Raw genomic sequence first — 13,829 nt, forward strand, 5'->3', positions numbered from 1 at the left:
AAAACTTGTAATTTAAACTAATGCTACCTATATTTGGAGAGTGAGAATTAATGGGCTGCAACTCTATTGCAAGGAAAATGTTAGCAGTAGGGATATAGTCCAAGGACTTTGCCTTTTATCAATTCCTCAAAAGCAGTTCAGTCTCTTCCAATTGCCCAAAAAACATCAAATTGCGCATGATCCCAACGGTTCTTCGCACAACGCTGCAAATTCATTTTGTGATGTTTAAAATAACCAATGTAACGCAGTTAGCATTTCTCCGTAATCTCCTAAATAAATCTAAATCCACTGTTAAAATACCTCTAATTCCAGCTGCAGTTTGGTAGGGGTGTCCCAACAAATTTTAAACCCTCCTCCTCTTCTCGGCATATTTCTTTTTAGAAATGACCGATGGAGAAGCCAATAGATTTCTATAAATCACTGTTGGATGAAAAGGAGTCTTGGGGTTGTTTAATATTACAGATGTTTTGGAGCTCTATTCAGTAGTTGGCAAGTCACATGAAGCTGCTCTGAATTCTTTATAATCTAGACACAAAGATCATTGAACTCTGAGAGAACCTCTGGGCTTTTATTCAAAAATATGTTGGCTTCTATTTACCTCTTTCTTCATTTGTATCTATCAAATGGCTCAATATATAAATAAAGCCCGGGTGTTCTTATTAGCTAAGGCAGTATTTCATGCAGATTAATGCCAGCAGGTTTTGTAAAATACATCTCTATTCAAAGCTGGAGTGTGTTTTGAATTAATTTTCATCCTGTATATGAATCAGGTATATTCTACTTGAGTTCTTATACAAGGCTCAGCTGCAGCACATAGGAGGAACCTATAGTGTTTAATTCTAGTCCCATCATCCTTCTTCAGCAAAGCAATTTTAACCCTAAGCGCCTTCATAATCCCGTTGACATTAATGGGAGTACTCACGTGCTCAGGTATATTAAAATTAAAATTGAAAACAGCACCTTGCTTTCTCAGGGCCTAGGTGACATACCTAGCATTTTATTGGACAGGCTGATTTAAATATTACCTTATGCGTATGTTATGAGCAAATCTTTCTAATTCAATAAAATCAGGCTTATTGTTATTGAGTTAAAAAAAATCACAACAAAAAACAACTTTACTTTTCTTTGCCTCCAATGCAGGCTAAAACTCTCATACTAAACTGAAAATATTGTGTAAAGCAGTTTGCCAGCTGAACCAAAACACAGCAAGATATTAATCTGATGTTGCTCTTAATAGAATAATGAGCAAGGGGATTTAATGGGCTTAATAAACTGACTGTTTCAAAGAATGCTTTGGTCAACTACCAGCTAGAGATTCAACATCCCACATAAGGTATCTCTGCATTTGGCTAATCTTGCCAACATTAAATTGATTGTTCAAATGATCCCAGCTTTGGAGCGGTTCAGTGCTTTTTTTCCTGCGTAACGTAAACACCCTCACATGCAAAATCCCTCCACTGAGGCAGTAAGACCGTGATGAAACCAGAGGATGGAGAAAATATATGTCTATAAGATTATAGCAGATCACATGCAAACTGTTTGAGGCGCTCCAGTGTGATTTCATTCCCATCCTGCGGAAACTCTGCCTAGTGTGCTCTCATAATGGAAATGTTTGGATTAGTCTACGTTCAATCCATTTGCCTCAGCGCCTCACCAAATGTGAGCTACGCCATCAGTCTAGATGACTAACTATTTATAATTTTGTTGTAGCTTTCTTGTAGCTGTGGCGGTCTGAGGTCATTAGAGAGGCAAAATTTGCGGGAGCCGCATTACTAATGCATTAGGCCAACTGATATGGCTGGAAAAAGTAACGCAGCTTTTTGGATACGCAAGCTCTTCATCGGGATAGACCAGACGTGTACCTAGGAGTTATCTGCTCTCACCCTCCTCTGTGCTCACCCGTAAGGACAGGGAGGTTGTACGGGCTGCAGCCCTAGGCTGAAAGCCAGCGCTGACCATATTTTCAGACTCAGTGGAGGTGCTTGACTGTTGTTGGGTGCTACTTGGGCTATAGCACTGCTAAAGAAAGAACAGGTATCGCTTAGGCATCTCGCAATCCACACATAGCGGACAAAGCAGTCAGGGGCACGTTAGCAGGCAAGGAATGAAAAGATAACAAACGATAAAGAGGAGAGAAAATATTATTGTCATAGAAAAGAGCAATAACTAAGAAAGCTGCGGAGACACAGACCTTCCCGTGTTTTATACCGATGCTTATTTTAGCACAGCAACTAGAAGTTTCCCTGTGGGGTGACTAGCAAACACACGCTCAGCTTCGGGTATGCCCCCCTGGGCTCTTTCGCAATGCTCAGACCTAGATACACGCATCTAGATTTCTGGTTTTGTTTTAACACCAGAAATTTCAGCTTTCTCTGATGCTGTGGGTCTTCAGGAGTCTCAGAGGTCAGTACTGCATCACTACTGCTGTGATTAGAAGTCTCAATGTGCTGGATCTCTAACAAAGAATTTATTTTCCCAAAATATGAAGTATCCGGGCATGTTCAATGACTGTTAACAAATGTAAAAAGATGCAAAGGATTTTTAACTGTATGGCTGAAACATAAATACCTTGTCCTCGCAGTGGCATAGCTCTTGGTCTTGACTCCCACTGGCTCTGTGGCCACTGGATTTCTTTAGACTAAACAAGAGCTGAATTCCTAGGGTAAAAGGTACTGTAATAAAATCAAATATCAAAACAAAATCAGATCAAATTAACGTGAAATCCTGGCCACTTTTTTCCTCCCCGTCGTTTGCTGGTCACCCTTCAGTTCAGAAGAAAGAGGCTGGGTTCATTTTACTAAGCCCCCAGAAACATCCTGATGTCTAAAGAGCACTGCTTCTGAAACGTCCTTTGTTTGGGACGCTTGAAGGGGAAAAGGCAACCTTGGTCTGTTAAACGAGAATAGCCTTAAATCGTTACAGGAGAGCACAGAAGCCCAAAACTGAAGGATGCCCCAGCAAATCCTTCCCCTTTCTTAGGAGAAAAGCCAGTGCCAGCATTACCCACGTTTTCTGGGATATAACGGCGCTCGGAAGGGCGGCGGGGGGACACCCACGACCCCAACCAAACTGTAATGCCAAAATCCCGCGGAGCGGCGGAGGCGGGAGGCCGCCAGCAGCACGGGGAGCGGGGCTGGCTTGCGGGGCCGGGGCCGCTGGAGGGCACTGGCGCCCCGCGCCCGGCCGCCGGGGAGGCGAGAGGCAGTTTTTTTCTCTTTGAGGTCCTGTCATTCCTGTATAAACAAGTTACGTTCAAGTGTTTAGGATATAAATTACGACCATGCAGGCTTGCCTCGGAAAGAATGTAAACACAGCACTGTGGTCGGAGCAACCTCTGAAACTGACTTTATAATTTATCACAGGCCCTGAGAAGCTCGGGGAAGAAAAGGGCATGTTTGAGCATAAATATGTATTTAAAAAGATGAAGAGTTTTATCTCTATGTATAACTACATAGAGATAATTTTATACGTAGATGTGTGTGCCTGCACTTCTATGTATACGTCCGCATATACATGTACCATTTGGCTGAAAGTCGCGCGCTTTCCAGCCCTTGGGCGCGTTGGGGTACGGGGGCGCCTCTGTCCCCTCCGTGGGACGGGACGGGCTGCGCGGGGGGACAGTGGCGAGCTGCGCCCGCCGGCGGGGCCGCGCAGGGCTGCCCCCGGGCCGTGGCCGTGGCCGTGGCCGTGACCGTGGCCAGCCCCCGGGCCGAGGCGGGCCGGGCCGTGCCGGGCGGGGCGGTTGCGGGGGCCGTGGGGTCGGCCCGCCCGGGGGATGCGCGGGCAAGCGGCTCCCGTGCGCGGGGCACGGCGGCATCCTGGGGACAGGGCTTGTCTTGCCTGGGGTACTTTCGGGGCCCTCTTTTATTTTCTTTCGCTTCCTTTTTTTCTTTCCTTTTTTTTTTTTTTCTTTTTTTATCCCCTCCCACCCCCTTCTCGGGGCCTCCCACCCAGTCCTTGTCAAGCCGCGGCTTCATCGCGGATCCCTCTCACCGCCCACCCGTGACATGCCCTCCCGGGTGCAACCCCGCGTTGCACAGGGGCTGCTGACCCCCGCACCTGGCAAAGGCCCCTGGGGGCACAGAGGGACTCCCACGGGGCTGCGTGGGCGGGCGGGGCGGGGACACGGGGACACCTGGACACAGCCCTAAAACGCGGGGAGGGCGTTTCGGCGCCGGGGGAGCCGTCGAAGAGAGGAGCAGGCGGTCTGGCCCCTGCTGCTTTTGTGTCCACTGTCCCGGCTATTTCCAAATCTATCCAGCAGCGGGAGGAAGCGGGGTGGGGAGCGGGCGAGGGCGGGAGGGGCAGCCCCGAGACCACGGCGCTGGCCCCCTCCGGTCAACCGCTCCCTCCCTTCCTCCGCCTCCAGCGGCTGGGGGGTTTGGGGTTGCAGCTTTAACCATCTCGGATGCTGGAGTGAAAGAGTTTTCTCGGAAGGAACCGAGGGAAAATAAGTGCCTGTCCAGCGCATAGTCGTTTATATACATTTTATTGGAAAAAAAAATTTTGTACATCAAAATATTTTGGCAAACTGTAAAAAGTCTACATAAGTGCAAATATAATCTCCTTTTAAAGCAATAGTGTGTGAGTATACACGAGATTTATTTAAATTTTTTTTAAAAAATATTGTGGTAGAAAACAACCTTTGTAAAAATAAAAAACAACACGTTGTATTGCTGCAATACTGAAAAAAATTGAACTTTTCTTAAAGTCTATACACGAAAGGGCTAAACAATACTGTTTTAATAATATCGATCGGTCGGTGCTGAAGTCCACACAAAGTGTCCTTGGTGGGGCTCGGGGAGAGAAGAAAAAAGAAAAAAAAAAAGTAAATTTCCCGCTAAGGCAGCAACGGAAGGGGGAGTCCTCGCAGGTGCGGAGCTGGGAGGTTTCTATTTCCTATTCAAAGACACTTTCTCGTATAAAAATATATCGAATTGTTCCCTTTCCCAAAGCTCGAGTCTTTAGGAGATCACAGAAAGGTGGTTTATAATTAAGCTGGTCAGACTTGGCTTAAGGACACTGAAGTCCCACCTAACCCAACACACCACTCAAGGCATTTTTCTCTTAGGAAGAGCTTTGGGGCGTTATATCGGCTGTATGTGTCCTTCAAGGGATGGAGGGGGGCGGAAAACACTGCTTCCTTAGGTAATTTTGCTAAGTGACTCGTGTACTATCAATGCTACCAGAGTGCACATTATAGTTAACCTGCGTGGGTCCGTCTATACCTCGGCTCTGTTAATGCCACCCGATTGTCTCTGTTGGGGCGCTGCCTTCACATCACGCAGGGCTTGATGTCTTGACAGACGCTTTGATGGTGGTGATGGTGGTAGTAAGATCCACTAGCGGAAGGGTGAAACGAAGAAATGCCATTAAAATTGAGGACAAAATCTTTCCTGTCACACACCGGGGAGGGGTGATGCTGGTAGCGAGGCAATCCCACTGCAAGAGAAGGAAATAACAAGAGCTGCTCAGAAGCCGGGTAGCTCTGCTCGGGCGGAGCAGCCCCTTCTCCCTCTCCCGCGGGGAGGAAGAGTCTCCACGCAGCAGGGCTGACACACCGCTATCTCCCCCCGGTATCGGCTGCGTCCTGCGGGGTTTGGGAGCGCCTCTCCGGCTTTCCTGGCAGCGGACGGGGCGCTCCCCCGGGGCAAAGCCTGTCCCGTTTGCAGGGCAGAGAGAGCGGCGGGTCCCACCGCCCCGAGCAAGGAGGGGGCGGGGATCCCCCGGGAAGCCCTCATCGCCCCCGGGTGGGCCCGGGGCTGCACCCGTGTTCGTATCAGCCCCCGTGCCCTCTTTGCGGGGGGCGGGGGGGAGAGGGGTGGGTTATAAGCCACCCAGCCGTGTGGCACGGAGGCTGAAGAGAGGAAGGTGGGTGGCGGTGGATGCCCGCGGACAGATGCACACATATCTCGGGGCACTCCTCCCGCGTGGGCGCACACGCACTGCCACCTGCCCCTCTGCCTGCGTGTCTGTCAGCCTGTGTGGTTAGGTCAGCCTCTGCGTGTGGTTCAGACGAGGGGGTTGAGGGGGTGCGTGTGTACGAGGGGAGGATGCGACGCGCGTGTTTTTATTGGATGCGCCGCAGCCGTTTGAATCCGATTCCCACCTTTGCTCCCTCTTTGCCCTCCCCATCCCGTCCCTGGGAGGTTTTTGCTTTTGATTTGAATGGCTGCAAATTGAATTCCAGCCACGGTCCGTTTGTGTGTCGATAGTGTATTTATTTGTGGGTGTCTGTGCGTGTATAGGAGCGTGTACGTCTATACACGCGTGTGCTTTCATAAACGTAAGATAAAGCCCGAGGACACCCTGCTGTCCGTCAACAACAAAAGGCGAAGCGCATCCGCGGAACCGACATGTAAACGACCTTGCAAATTCCCATTTTCTTTTCCCACAGCCTAAGGCAGCCTTTCGGGAGACAAAGACAAGAACCGCGTGGGAGATCCCCCCGACAGCGCGCGCCGTGGGGCCGTGCTGGGATCTTTAGCCTGGTAGGGTTCCTACTAGATCCGGCGGGGAGAGGAGCGTTGCCTGAGCAAGGCCTGCAGGGTAGAGCCAGGCAGGGATTTGATTTGGCGTGTGGATGTCAAACTCGGCTAGCAGCATCCTGTCAAAGCTGACCGAGGGTCAAGAGAAAAAAAAAAAAAGAAGAGAAAAAAGCAGCAAAAGAAGGGGGGGGGAAGGAAGAGTGAAAGGTCCCCGGTTTTCCCCAGGGTCGCGGGGCCGAGCCCTTTGGCTGCGGCCCGCGGGGCCGCGCAGGCGGCGCGCACAGCCCGTCTCCTCCGGCACTGTCCCCTCCTTCACCCCGCAGAGCTCACTTTATAAAAGTGATTATTTCGCTGGATTTCCTCGGCTTTCTAATAACCCTCCTGGTATGCTCACCATAAACCGGAGCACTTTATTACAACCTTGATTCAATCATTTAGTAGGATTTAATAGTGTGCGAAAAAATTCCGGCTCCCCCCCCCCCCCCCCCCGCCCCCCAGTTTCAAAATCCTTTTAGCAGAACCGAGCCTTCTGTTTCCAATTTTTTCCTCTTATTTTTGGGTCTGATGCAAATTCAAGGTTTTAAGTCCGCCCTGTCGCTGTCATGAGTAGTGGATTATTGACCGATCAACAGCGGTTGCCACCGAATTTGCTTTGCATTTAGCCAACAGAAAGGGAGCGGCGAAATTCACTTGCTACTAGTTTTGTGGGGAGAGGAGGAGAAAGATTATTGCTGGTAATAATTACGAGTGAAGGAGCTCGGATCTTTTTTCCCCATCTCCTTTCACTCTGCTAAAACGTTTGCACCGCAGAGATTTTATGTAACACACATGAGTAAGGATTGGATCCATCAACAAAAATAAAGGGTTGGGTTTGGGTTGTTGGTTGGGTTTTTTTTTTTTTTGGTTAGGGGCTTTTTTTGTTTGTTTGTTTGTTTTTAGCTAATCAAGGAATGGGGATGGCTTCCACTAAAGTCCTGGGCCCACATCCTGAAGCTGTGGAAAATAAGCAGAGAAACGCCGTTTTGCAGAGTGCTGGCGTTAAATCTGAGCTGCTGGAAACGGACGCTCATCGTCGGCATTAAGAAAGCGTCCATCGGTCCGTCTGCATGTATATCCGTCCTCGAACAGAAACAATTCGGATTTAAACCGCCCCAGCCTCGGAAACCGTGTTGGAGGCTTTGGGGGGACCAGTTCCCTTCCTCTCTCTCCTGCTTTTTGGTTTGAAGAGCCGTTCTTGTTTCCAAATGAAAATTTCTCTTCCAGGAATTGCCTTTCCCACCTCGGGTGTCTGTCAGGAGGAGGAGACAGCTGCCTCTCGACCCCGCTCCCCGGGCCAGCCCCACTCCCGCGCCACGCGTGGCCCCGTGGGCCCTGCGCGGCGGCCCGCGGGACCGCAAGGAGGAAAACAAACAGGGGAAAAAAAAATCCAAAAGAAAGGAAAAAATAAAACAAACAAACAAAACAATTCCAAGTAACAACAGCGATAACAACAAAGCAAGGCAGAAATTCCTAACGGTAAAGGTACGTATTTCGGCGGGGGGGTGCCCTTGTGAACCCGCCGGCCTCTCGCCCCGGCGCCCAAAGCCACGTGGAAGGACGACCTGAATCTCCGAAGAGTGGGTTTAAGCCTCCGCGGGCACGGAGGAGCCCAGCTGGGGAGGCACCGCGTCCCCGCAGCCCTCCCTTGCGCCCGAACCCCGGTAAGGCGGCGACCCGCTCCGCAGCCGCCTCTCCCCAGGAGCCACACCGGGGCTGTTGAGGGGTTTCGGTGGGCTTTTTTGTTGTTGTTGTTGTTTTTAAGGGAGGAAAATTTGCAACCGCTTACTCTCCCCTGGCACCCCCAGTCCCTTCTCCGGCGCTGGCCGAGCGGCTTCCCCGGCGGCTGGGCTCCCAGCTCGCCCTCCCCGCGGCGGCGGCAGGCTGCGGCGAGGCCGGGGCGGGCTGCCGGGCCCGCAGAGGGACAGGAGAGTGATTGACAGGCGCCCAAGGAGGGGGCGGGAGGGGACCCAGAGCTGAGGGTCGCCTGTATTTGTTACTTGTTGAAATTCCCATAAAATTGAACAAGACCCCGCTCTCATAGGGGTTAAGTCAGGCTAAAATCCTCTTCGGTGTGGTCCAGCCCAGACTGTCTTTGTTTGCTTAACCTCCGGGACCCACGTTTAAAAGGGCTATTTGGAAAATTTCCCCGTAAGAGCCCAACATCTTTTACCCATTTTTGTGCTCGGATTTTTCTGAGCAGACATTGTCTGTAATCACCGGCCGGGGGGCGGGGGGCGCGGCGGGGGGAGACAGAGACCAGAAAACTCTTTCCCTCCGGTTGCAGAAACACACTGGATCCGCTTTAATCTCTCTCGCATTTTTCAAGATCAACGGTTTGCGTTTTTTTGGTTTTGGTTTTTTTTTTTTCCCGTTTGTTTGTTTGTTTCGTTTGGGGTTTTTATCCCCCCCCTCCTCCCCCCGCAGGGCCTAGGGGATAATATTTAACGCCTTTTTTTTGGTTACTCCCGCGACGCGCCTCCGCGGACCGCGGTTCACCGAGGCGGCGGCGGTGCCTGGCGGTGCTCCCCGCTAAGAGAAGCCGCAGCCCGGGGCGGCGGGGTTCGCCTCGCTCATGTCGCCGGCACCGGGGGCGGCGCGGCGGGTACACGGACGTGCGAGCCGGGATGGAGCCGGGACGAAGCCGGGACGGAACCGGGCTTTCCTCACAGCGCTCCTTCTTGACGCTGGGCAAGAAGGAGGGATGCTCGCAGCCAACTCCCCCCCTCCCCCCAGACATCCCCCCTCTCCCGAAACAGCTCCAACCCACGAGTATTTTCCTCTCTCTCCAGACAATGCCCCTCTTTCTCCGACGCCGTGGAGGTCGGGCTTTCCCCGCGCGAACCCCTCGTCGCCGGAGAAAGCCTCGGCGGCGCCGCGCTCCCCGCCGCCCCTGCCGCCCCCCCGGGTCCCTCCCTACCTGAGAGGTCGTCGCGGGGGCTCTGGTGCAGGTAGCCCTGCTCCAGGGAGTAGGAGGGCACGCTGGAGTGGATGCCGGAGGAGGCGGCGTTGGCGGCGGGGAGGCCCTGCTGCTTTATGTAGGGAGAGGCCCCCGAGGCTGTCCAGTGAGCCGAAGGGCTCGTGTAGGGCGAGTGGCACTCGATGGCGCTCGCCATAGCCGGCGAGGAGGGCACGGGGCTGCTGCTGCTGTCGGGGCCGTAGTCCCCGTTGGCAGTCACCGGGCAGCTGGCCATGTAGGTCGAGCCGGGGTTGGGCGACATGTGCGGGACGTGGTGGCCGCCGCTGAGTCCCTCGTAGCCGCTGGCCATGGCGTTGGGCATCATGTCGAGGTTGTAGCCGTTGGAGTGGCAGGCGAGGGAGGCGGGGGGCGTCTGGAAGTCGAAGCCCTGCGGGAGGATGGAGGCGCCGAAGCCCAGCCCGTTCATCATGCGGTACATGGGCTTGAGCGCCTGGCATTTCCTCCTGAAGCCTCGGGGCCGCCGTCGGAAGGAGCCCTCCTCAAACATGAACTCGCTGGCCGGGTCGATGGTCCAGTAGTGGCCCTTGCCCGGGCGGCCCAGGCCCTTGGGCAGCTTGATGAAGCACTCGTTGAGGGAGAGGTTGTGGCGCACGGAGTTCTTCCAGCCCTGGTAGGAGCCGCGGAAGAAGGGGAAGCGGGCCTGCAGGAACTGGTAGATCTCGCTGAGGGTCAGGCGCTTGGAGGGTGAGCTCTGGATGGCCATGACGATGAGGGCGATGTAGGAGTAGGGGGGCTTCTCGGGCCGCCGCAGCCCCGAGCTGGCCTTCTTGCTCTTGGAGGACGCCGCCGCCGCCGCCGAGGAGGAGGAGGAGGAGGAGGTGGAGGTGGAGGAAGAGGAGGTGGAGGTCTCCAGGGCGGAGGAGGGCGGCCGGCTCATCTGGAGAGCTCCGGGAGCCGGGCTGCAGGAGCGGAGAGGGACGGGGGGCTCCAGCCGCTGCTGGCCGCTCTCGGTGGTCATCTGGCGGAGGGAGGGGAATGGGGCAGGGTGGGCTGAGGATGGGAGGGAAGGGGGGGAGCCGGGCGGGGTGGGTACCGGGGCGGGGGGTGCCCCGCAGGGGGAGAGCGGGGGGGGGGGGGGCGGTGGGAGCTGCTGTCCTCCGGGCACCTCCTCAGCGCGGCGGGCGGCGGCGGGGCGGCGGCAGCGCCCTGCGCATCCCTCCCCGCGGTCCCTTGCGCAATGGCTCCCCTGCTTTCCGCCGGAGCCAGGCGCTGGGAGGGATGGACCGGCCCGGCCCCGGCCCCGGCCCCGGCCCCCGCCCTCCCCGCGCCGCCCGCGAAGGCTCCTCTCAGCGCCGCTCCGCTTCCTCCTCTGCCCCCCACCTGGGGACCATCCCGCTGCCTAATCCGGCAAGGGGAGGAAGCGCAAGAGCCCCCCTCTCCAATCTCTTCCGCACTGTTATTCTCTCATATGTTTTTTTCTCGCGCAAAAGGCACAGCGCGGCCGCCTATCAGTTCCTTCAATCTTGCTCTTTTTGTCTCCCTTTCCCCGCAGGCCCCCCCTGAATCCAACGGAGAAATCGGCAGAGATAGAGAGAGGGAGAGAGGGAGCAAGAAGAGGGGGGAGAGAGAGACCACCCCCTTTCCAGCTGGCCTCTGTCCACCCGTCATCTGGGCAGGAGGCGCTGCTGCTGCTGCTGCCGGCGCTGCTGTCGCGGCACCATCCCCGGCCCGCTCCCGCTGCCGGCCCCGAAGCGACACCGTTCACCGCCTCCCCTGGGCTCCCTCGGCCCCGCAGGCACCGGTCCGCCCGCTGCTCCCCGGCACGGCAGGCCCCGGGGGCGAGGGGAGCGGCTGCCTGCCCTGGGGCACACGGGCACTGATGCCGCCGGGTGCGGGCGTGGATGCGTGTGAGGGGGTCGCCTGCCCTGCGGAGCCGCAGGCAGCGGTGCCTGCTGCTCCTTGAGCCTGCCAGACCTTCGGGTTTTAAGACTTCTCGCTGTCCCTTGCCGTCGTCCCCCCGCCCCAAAATGCAATTCATTTTATCGGGCAACGGGGGTCGATTCCGAGGCGCAGGGATGCGCCCTCCCTCTGCCCCCCGGGGACGCCCCCTCGGCGCAGCGGGGCGGTCACGCGTGTTGGCAAACGCTGTTTGCCGGAGGAAACGGGGCGCCGGAGGGGGCAGGGAGGAGAGGAGCCGGCGGAGGCACAGGCCTGCTCCCAGATGATGGAGGAGGCTCCAGGATCAAACTGGAGACGGAAGGAGGACGGCGGCAGAACGAGAGGCAGAGCAGACAGGGATGCTGGACCAAAGGCACGGGGGTGGGAAGGGCGCGGGCAGAGCGGGACGCCGTATCAGCGTGCCTGCAGCGCTCTGTGTGTGTGTGTGTGTGTGTGTGTGTCTGCGTGTGTGTGTCTGTGTGTCCGTCTGTCTCCAGCGCAGCTCCGTGCTGAGAGCTCGCTGGTGGGTACGGGCAGGGAGGGGGTGGGGCTGGTCCCAGACAGTGACCTGCAGTTGAGTGGTAGCAGGCTTTTTCCATCAAACTCTGCCTGGATACCACACACAGAGCCCAAGTGTCAGTTTACTGCCCTGAGCCCGGCTCCTTTTCCCTAAGCTCCACAGTAATTAGACAAAGAAAACCTAAATTAACTGAACAGGCGTCGACAGCTTCCTCCAGATCACCACTGCTGCATGCATGGGAATGTGTCCGAAAATGGCTTGATTGTACCTGAGGATCAGCTAAGAAAAACACTACGGAGCCCAGCAATGTTTACTACACTTTTTTAATAGAAAAAAAAAAAATTGGTCGCCCAGTCGATAGATCGTATTTACCTTTCCTGAGGCATCGATTTAAATTGTTCCAATCGTAAAAAAGAAAAATCATCTGTAACTCTATCATCTGTATCTATATCTATATCTTGTGCATCTATGTCTATATCTATACCTGTGTCTATCTCTCTCTTTCTCTATATATCTCTCTCTGTATATATATTTTCTCTCTCTCTTTTTTTTTTTTTTTTTTCCTGGTGGGGCAGGGAGGCCGACGTGCGATTCCTGATCTCGTTGTAACCACCTATTCAGAATACATAAAAAAAAAACAAACCTCGTGATTTTATATGTAAACATCCTTCCCTGCCCTAGGTAGGGCGAGCGAGCGTCCTTCCGCGACGGGACGTGTGTCTAAATGCCACCCTCGGGTGACATGCCCGAGTCATTTCGGCGAGGATCAGGAGGCGAAATGTATTAAATGCAAGGAGGGGTGGGGGCGGGAAGGCGTCGTCTGAAAATGACTCTAACCTACCCCCCTTTCAGATAACGCGTTTCGATCCTTAATATTAGCCGAGCGGGAAGAGGCGTTTACTCCCAACACAGATGTGACGATATACGAAGGTGTCGTTGCCGTCTCTGCGGTACGAGACGGGACGGACAAAGCCGGGCAGGGCAGCCGTGTGGCAGAGAGCCTCACGCTGCTTCAGTCGCGACTTGACACAGCCCTGGTATGAGGATCGGGGGTAACGCTCTCAGTCAGGAGCCTTCTACCTGTTGGCGGTGTCCTCTTCGCAGCAGGCGCTTGTTTCAGACGTAGCATTGAGGAGTCTCCAGGACGTGGTACCGAGACTTTAAAAGATGGTTTGAAGTGCCTGTGATTAGACAGAAGTGCATTTGCTGTTTGGTGGAGATGTTTATTTTGGTTGGTGTCTCCATTTCTGAGCTGATCCCAGCTTTGGAGCACAACTGGTTTGTTTTACCAGAGTATACGGAAATTAAACTTTTTGGCAGATTTGGTTACTCAGATGTTGTTCTATAATCATCGTTTTTATTCTAGGAAATCTCTTCATTATTGCGGTTTCAGTTTCGTGTTCATAACACTGGCCCCTCTGCTTCGTGGGCTAAATGAAGTAAGTTAGACTAAACGAGCTAAGAAAATGAGAGACAAGTATGAAAGATAAATGTTTACGGTTATCTTGGAGTCCTTTCTTTTCTCCCCCCCCCTCCTTTTGTTCTTTTTCTGTTCTTTTCCTCTTTTTTTTTTAACTGCGTGCTTCAGGCTCTTTCCTCTCCTCTGTGGTCCTGCAGATGAGAAGCGTTTTTTCAATTAAAGCCCAGACTGAAACTTAAACAAATCCCTCCAGTATTGTAAAAGTGCGTTTCCTTAAGCCCCGGAGGATTTTCCTCCAACTGTCAGTTTCAGGGTGCCTGGATTTAGATCTCGATCTACAGCGGCTGACAGAGATCCCTTTCCGCATGAGGGGCATGCGGGCATTTTAACGAGCTGGAGGAGCCAAGCAACCACAGCGGAGCCCCAGGCAGCCGGTCCCGGTGGCCCCGGTGGCCCCGGGGCGACGGCCTGGGGCTGCAGTGGGGGGGGGGGGGGGGGGGGGGGGGC

General features: G+C 54.2%; 1 protein-coding gene across 1 annotated transcript; it reads right to left on the reverse strand.

The window, feature by feature from the left end:
• Positions 1 to 4,473: 4,473 nt before the first annotated feature.
• On the reverse strand, positions 4,474 to 11,139 carry FOXF2 (forkhead box F2). Its single transcript, XM_064443495.1, has 2 exons — positions 9,445 to 11,139; positions 4,474 to 5,442 (listed from the first exon to the last, which is right to left on the reverse strand). The coding sequence occupies exons 1-2, from the start codon at positions 10,460 to 10,462 to the stop codon at positions 5,276 to 5,278; spliced, it is 1,185 nt and encodes a 394-aa protein (XP_064299565.1). The 5' UTR covers positions 10,463 to 11,139; the 3' UTR covers positions 4,474 to 5,275.
• Between the last annotated feature and the right edge of the window lie 2,690 nt (positions 11,140 to 13,829).

The sequence above is a fragment of the Phalacrocorax carbo genome, chromosome 2 (assembly GCF_963921805.1).
Source record: "Phalacrocorax carbo chromosome 2, bPhaCar2.1, whole genome shotgun sequence".
In the NCBI taxonomy this organism is placed as follows: domain Eukaryota; kingdom Metazoa; phylum Chordata; class Aves; order Suliformes; family Phalacrocoracidae; genus Phalacrocorax; species Phalacrocorax carbo.